Consider the following 14,124-nt stretch of genomic DNA (forward strand, 5'->3'; position numbering starts at 1 on the left):
TACAACTTTTATGACAACTTTGGTTTTCTCTCGTTTGATTGGTGAGTATGAGAGAGAAATTTGTCAAAAAGTTGTCAAAAAATGGTTGTACAAATATCATTTCTCTAATAACATTACACAATACTATGCATATATAATAAGCACAATCCTCACTATTGCATATAATATGTGTTTTCCGAGGGAAGACTCCGTATATCAAATTTTAATGCATTTGGACCATACATTAATGCTAACATAGTAATTTATGATTACATCATGGACATTGGACATACACAAACCTTGTAACCAAACAACATATTTATAAGGGGAAACTGACTATAGTATATTGTTACATCATGGTCACACACAAACCTTGTAACCATACAACATTATCAAACATTATTTGCATAATGCTATGTTTATTATTTAATATCATTTATAGTAGCTGCTTCTACGAAGTGTAATTTTATTATTCAAGGATATGACTATGGATTTTGATCAATTGGAAACCCAAACAACATGATCCTGTGGGAGGATGTGACAAATAGGAACAATCCCTGGTTGAACTTTAAGCACATAAAAAGATAAATGTTTAGGATTCCATTGTGATGTATCAGTGTGACAAACAACAATAGATTTAACTCCACTTCCATCAACACCTTCCAAAGCAACATAGTAAACTTCAGTTGCATCTATTTTGTGACAGTAAAAAACTGCATAAGGGTAATTCTCTTTGTGACACACAATAGTTTTGTTCTTATCACCCAATTTCTTCACTCCTTTTGCTATAACATATTGTTGCAAACCATAACTATTTTTATCCACTTCTGTTGAAACAGCTTCAACATTGTTTCCGAGTTTCGAAATAGTGAAATCAACCATAGATTCCAATGATGTTACACAAAGCTTTTCCTCACCTTTGATGCCATTTGCTTCACACTCACTTAATGTTCTCTTCACAATTTCAGCTTCCTTTGATCCTTCTTTGATGGAAAACTTGTTGAGTATGTTTTCCAATTTGATTGATGAAAAGGGTATGGAATTAGCAACTTCTCTAGGCAAGAATTTTGTTCCATTATTATTTGAAGTTGTTTCTCTAAATTGCAAGTTCAATTTTGTTCCATGATGCAAATCTTTTTTCAAGAAGAAAAGTGTTACATTTTGTTTATCATGTAATTGAATTTGACTCTCATTGAATACTATAGGATAAAAGTAAAAAAATGGAAGCTTTTCATCATTCAGACCAGTGCCACCTCCTTCATATCCTTTTCTGGCTCCAACATTTAAACCACCATTGCTTACATCCCTTGCTTTCTCATTACTCCAATATTCAGCTTCAATTAAAAATAGTAAATTATTGAAATAAATTAGAATATGTATAATGGTTAGTTTTACTATGATCTATTAATCTTTTTTAAAAACTTTGTCCTTCTATAGATATGCTTCAACTTTCAAATACCTTATGAGTCTGTTTGTTATTGATTGTGTGATAGAACCTCAGACCTTTCATATATTATGCACTGTCTCTGTCCATATATTTGCAACTACTAGAATCGACAAAGAAAAAAAATGATATTTAACACATGATGTGTAATACACCACATGCACTATTCACGCAATGCTACATAACTAATTAATTATATGCAAATATTTGTCTAATATAGTTCATGATTCGTTTAATGAGTTGGCAATTTTGTTTTGATTGAATCATTCTCTTTTTTTACAATTACAACTTGTTAAAAAGTATGTGATTAATGACATGCAAACACTTATGTGATTAATTCGGTTCATTTTATCGTTAATGAGTTATCAATATTTTTAAAAGATTTTATTTTTCACATTTCACTAGAAAGCTACATGGTTAATGACATAAAAACAATTGATTGATTCAGTTTATTATGTGGTTATTAACCTCTAATTACATTATCATTAATCACTTTTAACATGTGGAGGTAAAATTGCATGATACAAACCAGGGTGTAGCAGATTAGTGATGGCTTTTGGCATTGGAGAGTTGGGAAGCATGGACTTCCAGTAAAGTTGAGGTGGTAATATTGCAGCATTAGTCCCCACTTGCACAACCTACATTTGAGAATATATTAACATTATTTAGTAGTGAATATTTTTACAAACAAAAATAAAGATAAAAAATATGACAACTAATTGAAGAAAATAATCAAAATAGTTCAATTTGTGGAGGTGAAGCTGACCACCATTAAAAAAGTAATGATGTGAAAGAGATGAAATTCCATGTTGGATCAGTGAAGCTGAAACTGCAGTTGAGAAAGATTCAAGAGAAGTACTTCTAGTTGAGATGGAATGAAAAACAAAGCTGCAAGAACCCTTTATATAACGAGGGACAAAACCGAAAACAAAGGTGCATGCATCCTTTTTTTTTTAGTTTGTATGTAGTGACAAGCCCCACCTAAATGTCATACACATTAATGTGAAGTTTCGTGTTTAAATTCAGGTAAAAATATTCAACCTAATAATATCGTCATTGCAAGTCAAGTTAGGTCTTACAAACATATCCTTATTTCTTCTTAGGGTGCTGTTAACTGGTGCCTTGGGGCACTGGTTAAGTAACAATAAATTGATAAGTCTCACTTGTTTTACTTCAATAAAATTAGTAAAAGATGTATTTAATAGGCACAACTATTATATATATATATATATATATATATATATATATATATATATATATATATATATATATAGACACACACACACACACACACACACACGCCCGTCCTTTATATCCATGTGAATTAGAAACATAATATCCTGTGATTTAGTTTTTTTTCTCAATAAAAAATAAGACCGGATAGAGTACACAATTACTAGATTCGTCTCAAAATGAGTGGCTCTTTTGCACTATACGAATTAAGAAATATAATTAATTTATATGTGAAAGAGAAATTGTAACTTAATTTTTATTTATTTTTTTGAAGGGATTTAATTTTTAGAATTAACCACCATTAATGCTATGAGAAATAGTAAGTAGAAAAGTTGAAAAACTAATAAATAGTAATTGATGTACAGTAGAAAAATGACGGTGGGATAGAGAGAGTACATATAATTCTTATATTCAATTAGTAAAACACTTGTGCTTTCGCACGGGTCATGTAACATTGTGGTGATTATATAAAAGTATTAACATTAATGTAGTATTTCTATTGCGTTTTTTTTATATGTTTATAATCGCAGAAACAAATTTTTATGTATTAATATGATAAAATTTTGAAAATAGTCATGACTATTTTCAAAATATCAACATTAATGTATTGTGTCTATTAGATGTTTTTTTAATTTTATATGCAAAAAACCGTTAAATATTTGCACTGCACTTGTTGTGGATTTTTGTACTTATACCTGTGATACAAAAATATTATGTATTGATATGAGAAAGTTGATATAATAAAATTTTGAAAACTCATTACTATTTTCAAAATATCAACATTAATCTAGTGTTTTTATTATATATATTATAAATTTTTATATGCAAAACACCATTAAATATTTGCACAACACACGTTTGAGACTTTATATTTATATCTTTTATATATCAATATAAAAAAATTGATATTATAAAATGGAAAATTGACCATTAAGCCCTGAAAGTTGATATAATAAAAACGATATAAGAAAGTTGATATAATAAAATTTTGAAAACTCATAACTGTTTTCAAAATATCAATATTAATATAGTGTTTTTATTATGAGATTAATGGTGATAGGTTGACAGTACAAAATAGCTTTGCACACACAACTAATCAAAAACATTTATAATAGCTATATCAATTAATGTTTTTAATTTATGTGGCAATTTAGAATGTTTTGATTGGTTGTGTTTGCAATGTTGTTTTGGACCATCAACCTATCACTATTAAACTCTTTTATATTATATATATTTTAAAATTTTATATGTAAAACACCGTTAAATATTCTCCCAACACTCATTTGAGACTTTATTTATTTATATCTTTTATATATCAATATGATTTTTTTTTTTTGATATTATAGACCATTAAGCTGAAGAAAATTGACAACTCGTTAGAGCCCAAACAAAATTATTGTAGGCACCGTTTTTTTAACTTCGTATGAATTATGTACTCCACAATGAGAGAGTTTGGAGTTCTGTTATCAAAAGAAGAATCTAGTTAATTACTATACTCCTTTAACATATCATTATTACTTTAATACTTAACTCATTATTACTTTAATACTTAACTCTTTAATCTAGCTTCTTCAAAAAATAAAACTCATTATTACTCTCTTTAATATCATTATTACTTTAATACTTAACTCATTATTACTTTAATATTTAACTCATTAATTTAGCTTCTTAAAAAAAAAATTATTACTCTCTTTATTTTATTTTTTTTGTAGTTGCCGAAGTTTGAACCCCGGACCTTACATATTTTATGCATTGTACCAACCAGCTGAGCTAAGCTCACGATGACATTATTACTCTATTTAATCAATGCACTATATTTCTCATCATTCAAGACATTTTTATTATAAATTGAAAATTGACCATTAAGCCCATGAAATTAGTTAGATTATGAGTTTAATCAAGGACAATTAAGAAAATTGGTGGTAATTGATTTTCTTATATTGATAGTAGATGAGATGTTTTAAAATTTTATATGTAATAAAAAACCGTTAAATATATTGATAGTAGATGAGATATTTTAAAATTTTATATGTAATAAAAAACCGTTAAATATTTGCACAACACTCATTTAAGACTTTATTTATTTATATCATTTATATATCAATATGATTTTTTTTTATTTATATCTTTTATATATCAATATGATTTTTTTTGATATTATAAACCATTAAGCCCATGAAAATTGACCACTCGTTAGAGACCAAACAAATTATTGTACGCACCGTTTTTTTTTTTGAAGACATAAAAATGGACTCTGATAACTTCAAATGAATTATGTACTCTACAATGAGAGAGTTTGGAGTTCTATTATCAAAAGAAGAATCTACTCCCTCTGTCCCTTGAGGCATTCTTGCATGGACACAAATATAAATGCATAGTATTTGGTCACACACACATCAAAAACCTTTTTCTCAAAAGACTAAATCATTTTATTGTCAAGTTCTTTTTTATTATTAGAAAAAATATTTTTATGTGTGTGTGCCTAAACACTGTACATTTATATTTGTGACCATGATAGACTTTCTCCTGTCGCTTAATGTAACCTCCCTTTGCTTTTTTCACATTTCTTAAGAAAAGCTGTCAGTGTAATTATTATGTCTGTTTTGTGCGTTAATATTAGCATATTGACCTTTGTTTGTATATGTATTAAATTTGACTTTTTAAATTTCAAGATAAGTTAGTACTAGTATTAATAAGGGGTATGTTTAGGAAAATAATAATAAATGCACCTAGTAGTTTGAAAAAGGGTTTAGATTTAGGGACAAAAATAAAGTCAAATGGGTGGTTAGATATAGGGACGGAGGGAGTAGTTAATTACTGTACTCCTTAAACATATCATTATTACTTTAATACTTAAACAAATCATTATTACTCTCTTTAATCAATGCACTATCTTTCTCCTCATCCAAGATATTTTTATTATAAATTGAAAATTGACCATTAAGCCCATGAAATTAGTTAGATTATGAGTCTAATCAAGGACAATTAAGTGAATTTGGTGGTAATTGATTTTCTTATATTGATAAATTGAAAATTGACCATTAAGCCCATGAAATTAGTTAGATTATGAGTCTAATCAAGGACAATTAAGTGAATTTGGTGGTTATTGATTTTCTTATATTGATAGTAGATGAAATTAGTTAGATTATGAGTCTAATCAAGGACAATTAAGTGAATTTGGTGGTAATTGATTTTCTTATATTGATAAATTGAAAATTGACCATTAAGCCCATGAAATTAGTTAGATTATGAGTCTAATCAAGGACAATTAAGTGAATTTGGTGGTAATTGATTTTCTTATATTGATAGTAGATGTTATTAAATTCGAAGTGGTCTTTGACTTGAATCAACCGAACCGCTGATGTTATATACAACGACGAAATGTGTCCGAATCAATCACGAATAACAAATAGCTATAAAGTAGCTTCCATTAACCATACATGGGTGGTTGTTGTTGAAAATAAATAAATAAATTTTTTGGACAGAAAATAATTAAAATTGTTACTCGTGAATAATTCGTGATGTCAATTTCGCTATAAAAAAGAATCTGCATTCGAACATGCTATTATAGTTGGGTTCAGTTTGGTTGTGAACCGAAAGCTAATCCAAACCATTATTCTTATAGGTGACCCAAAGACATTTACTATATATATATATATATATATATATATATATATATATATATATATATATATATATATATGATGGGTTTTTAAATTTTTTGGATCAATCATGTAATTTTTTTTTTCTTTTCTATTTTTTAGATTTAAACACCTCTATAACTATTAATATTTGATTTGGCCGGTTCGACCGTATGATCTAAGCAGAGTTTGATAACATTGCTTAAATCTAATTCAATCCATTTTTTGTATAATTTCTCAAAATCTTTTCTTTTGCTCGATTAGGTTTTCCATTTAGTAATTTTTCGTTGAACAATAGTAAGAAAAAATAATCTAAGACAATTTCCTAAGGGATCTAGTGTTACCGACAACACAACTAATTGTTGGACATATATCTCATTTGCAGCAAATAGTGACATTTCAATCTTCATACTTCATTCTCAATTTAAATAATGAGTCTTATTACAACCAGTTTATGAATTGCACACCGAAGTATAAGAAAAGAACCACACGGTGCGTTTGAATGACTTAATGTCAAGGGATTGGACAACACATCTTTAGTTATAAAGTTTACTTATTTGATTTTAAAATTGTTCACGAGGGAAGCAAGAGACTAGATACTTTTTGTCAACCAACTTATAATACCAAAAGGATATTGCTAACTTGTGCCCTTCAGACACATGTTAAGAAACTTAAAAGTAAAAATATTCTCTAAAATTTTGTACATTCAATTTATTAAAAAAACTTGTGTCTTTAGGGCACAAGTTAACATTTCCCTTACCAAAATACTCTTTTATTCTCTATTTTTATATTTGATTTATTAATTTATGCCTTAAGGGCACCGGTTAGCATTTTCCATACCAAAATACTCTTTTATTTTCTACTCAAAACATTCTCTCTCTCTCTCTCTCTCCCTCTCTCTCTCTCTCTCTCTCTCTCTCTCACACACACACACACACACACACACACACACACACACACATCCCTCTCTATATCTTACCTCCCTCTGCTAGCTCTCTTTCCTAACCCGTCTCTCTCTCTCTCTCTCTCTCTCTCTGTATATGCCATATCCCTCTCTCTCATATCTCACCCTCTCTTTCTCTTTCCTTTTTCCCTCATCCATCTCTCTCACTCCATCCCTCCTTTATTAATATACATTCATAAATTGGCTAGAGAGACCACTTTCTTATCTAATCTCCATATTTTTTTAAGAGGCCAAACTAACCCACTGAAATTGTCACCAAAGATAAATTGGGATGCATAAGCTAAGAGTTATGATAACTCAACAGAAATTTCAAACAAATACAAACACCACCGCATGAAATGCATATTATTTGTTTCCCCCTCTTTCTCTCTCTTCTTTCCCTCCAGTGTTTCCTTTCTCTCACCTCCCACCCACCAACCATCCACCACTCCTCTCTCCGACCACCGACGACCGTCATCGCTTTAGCATACTTGGATCACCATCATCATCCCTCTCCTCAGATCCGTGTTATAACACCACCACCACCACCACCCACCAACCTTCTTCTCATATCCATCTCTCACCCACCGCCACCACTATCATCACACCACTGTATCTACAACCACCACCATCTGAGCTCCCACCCCCCACAACCACCATCATCATCACTAGTGGCCACACTTTCATCTTTCGTTCAGATCTGGACCTCCACCACCGCGGCATCATCACCACCAACTTCTGTCGTCATCTTTCTTTCATTCTAGATCGCATATTCATCTATCTTTCTTTGATTTTGTATGTGTTTATATGATTCATGTTGGTTCTCTGAGACGTGGTGGTCATTGTTGATAACGATGGTGGTTGTGATCAAGGTTTTAAATAACGGCCGCGTTAAGATTTTCGTGATTTCGGTTGTCATAAATGTTGCGATGCAGATTGCGGTTGTCGCGGTGTGAATTAATCGCAACATTGTATATTTTTAAAGATATCTACGCACAATTTCAAAACTCACCCAAAATTTCCAAAATTTCACAACGCAGACATAAAATCAAACAATTTCTCAATTGTCACCGTCAACTTTCATCTATAATTTGTCATGTCTATCACGGAAACCCCAATTTTTCTCTCTAAAATCTCAATTTTCAAGTCTTATGCGCACCACAACAACACCAACATAAGAGGGAGGGAGATTTATATTACCAACTTGGAGTGGAGGATGCTATCTAAGTTAGAAGATGGCTGAACTGAATCAAAGAGGAAGGAGGATGGTAACGGCGTTTCTCTGGTGTATTGTGTCGGTAACGGTGTTTCACGATCGTAACAATGTTATGTTGCAGTCGTAACGACATTTCACATGTGATTTTTGTTCACTAAGTGAAAACAGTCAAAAAAGGTACCGGGAGCCCATGGCTGTTTTGTAACAGCCGAAATCTCGGTACAAGACCTTTTTTTTTAAAAAAAAAAAACTTTGGTTGTGATGAGGATGATGGGAAATAATGGTGGTAAGGAGGGGGATGGCGGATGAAAAGTTAAAAGCATTGTTTTAAAAATAACCGAACATCAAACTTTTACAATACTTTCAAATTATGGTTCAACTATTTTAAACCGTTGGACTTAGAACGAAAAACGATTAAAACACTTAAATAACCAAACCATAAACAATGTTATTTCACACTTCAACAAGTTACACTACTAATTCGATTGTGTTATTAAAGTATTAGTAGTTATTTTTTTTGACAAGCTTATTAAAATATCAGTTATAAGGTCATCCAATAAGAAATCAAATAGAGGTACGTAAAAATGATTTGTGTCAAGATATAGAGTTTTTGGTCCCTATGTTAAGATATACAGAGTAAATCTAAGATCTCAAACCCCAAATACAATAAAATAAAGCAAATTTTCATATTAAAAAGGTTTCATCAAATTAAAGAAACTTTATTTATTGCATATAGTTTTAGATTCAATAGACACAAGGGCCTACTTTCCACATACACTACTGCATCATCATTGTCACACAAACTTGTAACCATAAAGCATAATTTAACATATTATACATAATACATGTTTTATAATTTTAATTCTTTAAAGTAGTTGCTATATAGTACTCATTATTCAAGGATACAACTATTGATGAAAGGGGTTTTGTTTTCACTTGGAAACCCAAACAACATGATCCTGTGGGAGGATGTGACAAATAGGAATAGTCCCAGGTTGAACTTTAAGCTCATGAAAAGCATAATATTTAGGATTCCATTCTGATGTATCAGTGTGACAAACAGCAATAGTTTTAACCATGTTTCCATCAACACATTCCAAGGGCACAGAGTAAACTTCAGTTGAATCTGTTTTATGACAGTAAAAAACTGCATAAGGGTAATTCTCTTTGTGACACACAATAGTTTTGTTCTTCTCACCCAATTTTTTCACTCCTTTTGCTATAACATATTGTTGCAAACCATTACTATTTTTATCCACTTCTGTTGAAACAGCTTCAACATTGTTTCCGAGTTTCGAAATAGTGAAATCAACCATAGATTCCAATGATGTTACACAAAGCTTTTCCTCACCTTTGATGCCATTTGCTTCACACTCACTTAATGTTCTCTTCACAATTTCAGCTTCCTTTGATCCTTCTTTGATGGAAAACTTGTTGAATATGTTTTCCAATTTGTTTGATGAAAACGGTATAGAATTAGCAACTTTTCTAGGCAAGAATTTTGTTCCATTATTATTTGAAGTTGTCTCTTTGAATTGCAAGTTCAATTTTGTTCCATGATGCAAATCTTTTTTCAAGAAGAAAAATGTTACATTTTGTTTATCATGTAATTGAATTTGAGACTCATTTAAAGCATACAAGTAAAACAATGGAACAAATGGAAATTTTTCATCATTCACAAAAGTGCCACCTCCTTCATACCTTTTTCTGACTCCAACATCTACACCACCCTTGCTTACATCCATCATTGTTGCTTTCTCTTTACTCCAATATCCAGCTTCAATTAAAAACAGTAAATTATTGAAATAAATTAGAATATGTGTAATAGTTAGTTTTACTATTCTCCATAAATAATATTTAAAAACTTAGTCCTTCCATGCTTAAACATTCAAATACTTTATGAGTGTGCTTGTTATAGATTATTTGATCAAAAAGTAAATGCAACTAGTTTTTAACTAAGGACTTTTTGCAATAACTAGAATCTAAAAATGAAAAATGATATTTGACACATGTAATGCATAAAAACTGGTAGTTCAACTAATTTGAGTTAAATAATAAATAGTAAGAGATCTTGAGTTCAAACTCGTACGAAGGAGAAAATTTAATCTAACAACTAATTACTAAATTTTTTTTATTAAAAATAAAAAATGTATAGACATTATATATATACTGTTCACGCAAAATGCTACATAGCTAACGATTTATATATACTTGGTTAATTAAGTTCATTATGTAGTTAATGAGCTATGAGTTATGTTTTGACTGAAATAATATCTTCTTTAGCAAGTTAATAATCTTAATAAGAGATGAAAAGGGCAATGAATGTTTTGTAGCATAGAGGTTGGGGTTCAAACCCCGGACACCCACTTATTGCTCCTAATTTTGTTGATAGAGCTTGAAATTAAACACGTGGAAGTAAAATTGTATGTATACATTAACATCAATTTTAGAGTATGATACTGACCAGGGTGTAGAAGATCAGTAATGGCTTTTGGCATTGGAGAGTTGGGAAGCATGGACTTCCAGTAATATTGAGGTGGAAATATTGCAGCATTAGCTCCCACTAGCACAAGCTGCAATTGAGAACATATTAACATTAGCAATAAATACTTTTTTTTGGTAGATAGTAATAAATATTTTTACAAGCAAAAATAATTATAAAAATATCACAACTATTTGAAGACATTAATTAAAATGGTTGAATTTATGGAGTTGAAGTTGATCACCATGAGAGAAGTAATGATGCGAAAGAGATGGAACTCCATATTGGATTAGTGAAGCTGAAACTCTTAAAACGAAAATGATAGTCTTATTGAAGAAATATTAATGAGAAGTTGAGATGGAATGAAAAACAAGGTGCATGCAGCCTTTATATAACTATGAGTGATAGACACTTGAAACAAAGGTGCATGCAGCCTTTTTTGGGTTTGTACACCAATGAAAAACACCATTTAAAATTCACACACATAATTAATTGAGATATTTTAGGTTCGAACCTGATCGAATATGTCAATCCTAATAATATTGATATTGCAAATTGAGTTAAGTCTTGCAAACATATCTTTATTTTATTTATGTGATCAAGAATATTAATCACACTTAACTAATTTTTTAATAAATATGAAATTAGTTTTTTTTTCCTCATAATAATCAAGACCGGGGGAGTACAAAATTACTTCATTTGTCTCAAAATGCATCTCCCTTTAGCACTTGACACACAAATTAAGAAATATAGTTAATTTTGTATGTGAAAGAAAAACTGTGACTTAATTTACCGAGTTATCCATCATAAATTAAGAAATATAGTTAATTTTGTATGTGAAAGAAAAACTGTGACTTAATTTACCGAGTTATCCATCATTAGTGGTATGAGAAAGAGTAAATAGAAGAGTTGTTGATGTACAATAGAAAAATAAACAAAAATACTTCATTAATATTGTAAAATGACATATAAACCGAGACAAATAATTTTTTGTTAGAATGACATTATGACTAATGTAGTAATGGAGTTCTTATATTCAATGACACTAACAATATGAGTTACTAATAGTTGCGGTTCAATTCAGTTCAGTTTATGTGGACCGAAAACGAACCGAATGGTAACCCATACACATCCAAAATACATTGGTTTTGAAAAATTTCGTATCAGTTATACAGTTTTTCTGATTGTTTGATTTGAACAATTCTATAACTATGTGACTGATTTTTTGTTTGGCCGACCGTCCGATGTAAGCAGAGTTTGATGAGAACATTACCAGAGAGATATATAGGAATCTACTTACGAACCATTACACATCTCATTTGCAGCAAACAGTGACATTTCACACTTCATACTTCACTCTCAATTTAAATAATGAATTTTAGAGATTATTTAAATAATGGATTAAAATAAAAGTGATTTTGATATTGAATAATTTAGAGATTATTTTTTTAGAATTTTATTAAAAATCAGAATCTATTTTGTGTTTTTTTATCGTAATAAAAATCATTTTTTTAAATAATTTAGTTTCTTTATATGCAACTATATCAAAGAGAATTTTTGTTGAGATTTTTTGTTACAAAATTAGTTCAATCTTTTGACCCTTATTTTTTCTCTCCTCTAAAAAAATATATTTTTTGAAAAACTAATCTTTCTCATTTGAAGTTGTTTTTAGATTTTTTTTAGATTCTGATAGCAAACAGATGCATTTTTTTCTTAAAAAATCTATAACAAACATGTTCTTATTAAAATCAGTTTAAGAATTAGTTTTTCTTTTAAGAAAAAAAAAAGCTAATTATTTTATTTTCTGAGAGGAAAAACTAATAATATGTGACAGATTCTAATAAGAACATGTACAATTTTTCTGATTGTTGGATTTGAACAACTCTATAAAAAAAAAAAAAAAAACTATGTGACAGATTTTTGGTTTGGCCGACCGTCCGATGGAAGCAGAGTTTGATGATAACATTACCAGAGAGATATATAGGAATCTACTTGGGAACCATTACACATCTCATTTGCAGTAAACAGTGACATTTCACACTTCATACTTCACTCTCAATTTAAATAATGAATTTTAGAGATTATTTAAATAATGAATTTAAATAATGGATTAAAATAAAAGTGATTTTGATGTTGAATAATTTAGAGATTATTTTTTAGAGTTTTATTAAAAATTAGAATCTATTTTGTATTTTTTTATCGTAACAAAAATCATTTTTTTAAATAATTTAGTTTCTTTAGATGCAACTATATCAAAGAGAATTTTTGTTGAGATTTTTTGTTACAAGATTTTTTCAATCCTTTGACCCTTATTTTTTCTCTCCTCTAAAAAAATATATTTTTTGAAAAACTAATCTTAATAGTTTCTCATTTAAAGTTGTTTTTAGATTTTTTTTTTAGATTCTGATAGCAAACAGATGCATTTTTTCCTTAAAAAATCTATAACAAACATGTTCTTATTAAAATCAGTTTAAGAATTAGTTTTTCTTTTAAGGAAAAAAAAAGCTAATTATTTTATTTTCTGAGAGGAAAAACTAATAATATTAGCGGTGAGCCGGTGATAGTAGCCAAACAATCCCTCTGAAACATACAATATTAGGTGATTGTAATATTTGCGGTGATGGTTTTCCAGGAAATGGATTATGTCATGTTCCTCTCAGAAGATGCATTATGACATGTCAGGTTTTGTAAAATAATTTGATGAATACAACTTGACGAATTTGAATTTAACAATGCATTCTATTTGACGAATTTGAATTTAACAATGCATTCTATTTCTACACCAAAAAAAAGGTCAGGTTCGGTTGATTAATTAAGTAAAATATGTTTTAGTTAAAATAAATAAAACTATTTTAGATAAAAAAAAAAGTTAAAATTTCAATCTCTTTGTAACTATGCTTAACATCTTTTCTACTTTGGATTAGTACCACCCACCCCTGATCCTAAATTTTAGAAGTCAAGGGGAGTTCCTTAGGAAAATATGAAAACTAGCACTACAATCTAAGAAAAGAAGGTTAAAGGAAAGTTTTTAATTTGATAGGAAATTTTTATTGAGATGATCTTTGATTTTGGTCGATATATTAAGTTCTGATTCATTGTTATTTTCTTCGTGATTTATTTTATAATGTTACTTGAAGACAAACAACAAGCTAAGGCGTAGCAAAAGAAAAAGAAGCTGTATTCGTA

The 14,124-nt window shown here is 29.5% G+C and overlaps 2 protein-coding genes across 3 annotated transcripts; both read right to left on the minus strand.

Annotated features, from left to right (window-relative positions):
- Positions 1 to 193: 193 nt before the first annotated feature.
- On the minus strand, positions 194 to 2,305 carry LOC146952781 (BURP domain protein RD22-like). 2 transcript variants are annotated; one of them, XM_085705895.1, is made up of 3 exons: positions 2,190 to 2,305; positions 1,953 to 2,061; positions 194 to 1,313 (listed from the first exon to the last, which is right to left on the minus strand). In XM_085705895.1, the coding sequence occupies exons 1-3, from the start codon at positions 2,229 to 2,231 to the stop codon at positions 478 to 480; spliced, it is 987 nt and encodes a 328-aa protein (XP_085562021.1). In that variant the 5' UTR covers positions 2,232 to 2,305; the 3' UTR covers positions 194 to 477. The 2 variants fall into 2 exon arrangements, with proteins under 2 accessions (XP_085562021.1, XP_085562029.1); XM_085705903.1 differs by having other exon boundaries at positions 2,193 to 2,288.
- A 6,859-nt stretch (positions 2,306 to 9,164) lies between these two features.
- Positions 9,165 to 12,186, minus strand: LOC146952782 (BURP domain protein RD22-like). Its single transcript, XM_085705456.1, has 3 exons — positions 11,183 to 12,186; positions 10,921 to 11,029; positions 9,165 to 10,233 (listed from the first exon to the last, which is right to left on the minus strand). The coding sequence occupies exons 1-3, from the start codon at positions 11,219 to 11,221 to the stop codon at positions 9,389 to 9,391; spliced, it is 993 nt and encodes a 330-aa protein (XP_085561582.1). The 5' UTR covers positions 11,222 to 12,186; the 3' UTR covers positions 9,165 to 9,388.
- Positions 12,187 to 14,124: the final 1,938 nt, after the last annotated feature.

The sequence above is a fragment of the Medicago sativa genome, chromosome 1, assembly GCF_051527215.1.
Source record: "Medicago sativa cultivar Bolivia chromosome 1, Bolivia_mono, whole genome shotgun sequence".
NCBI classification, from domain to species: Eukaryota; Viridiplantae; Streptophyta; class Magnoliopsida; order Fabales; family Fabaceae; genus Medicago; species Medicago sativa.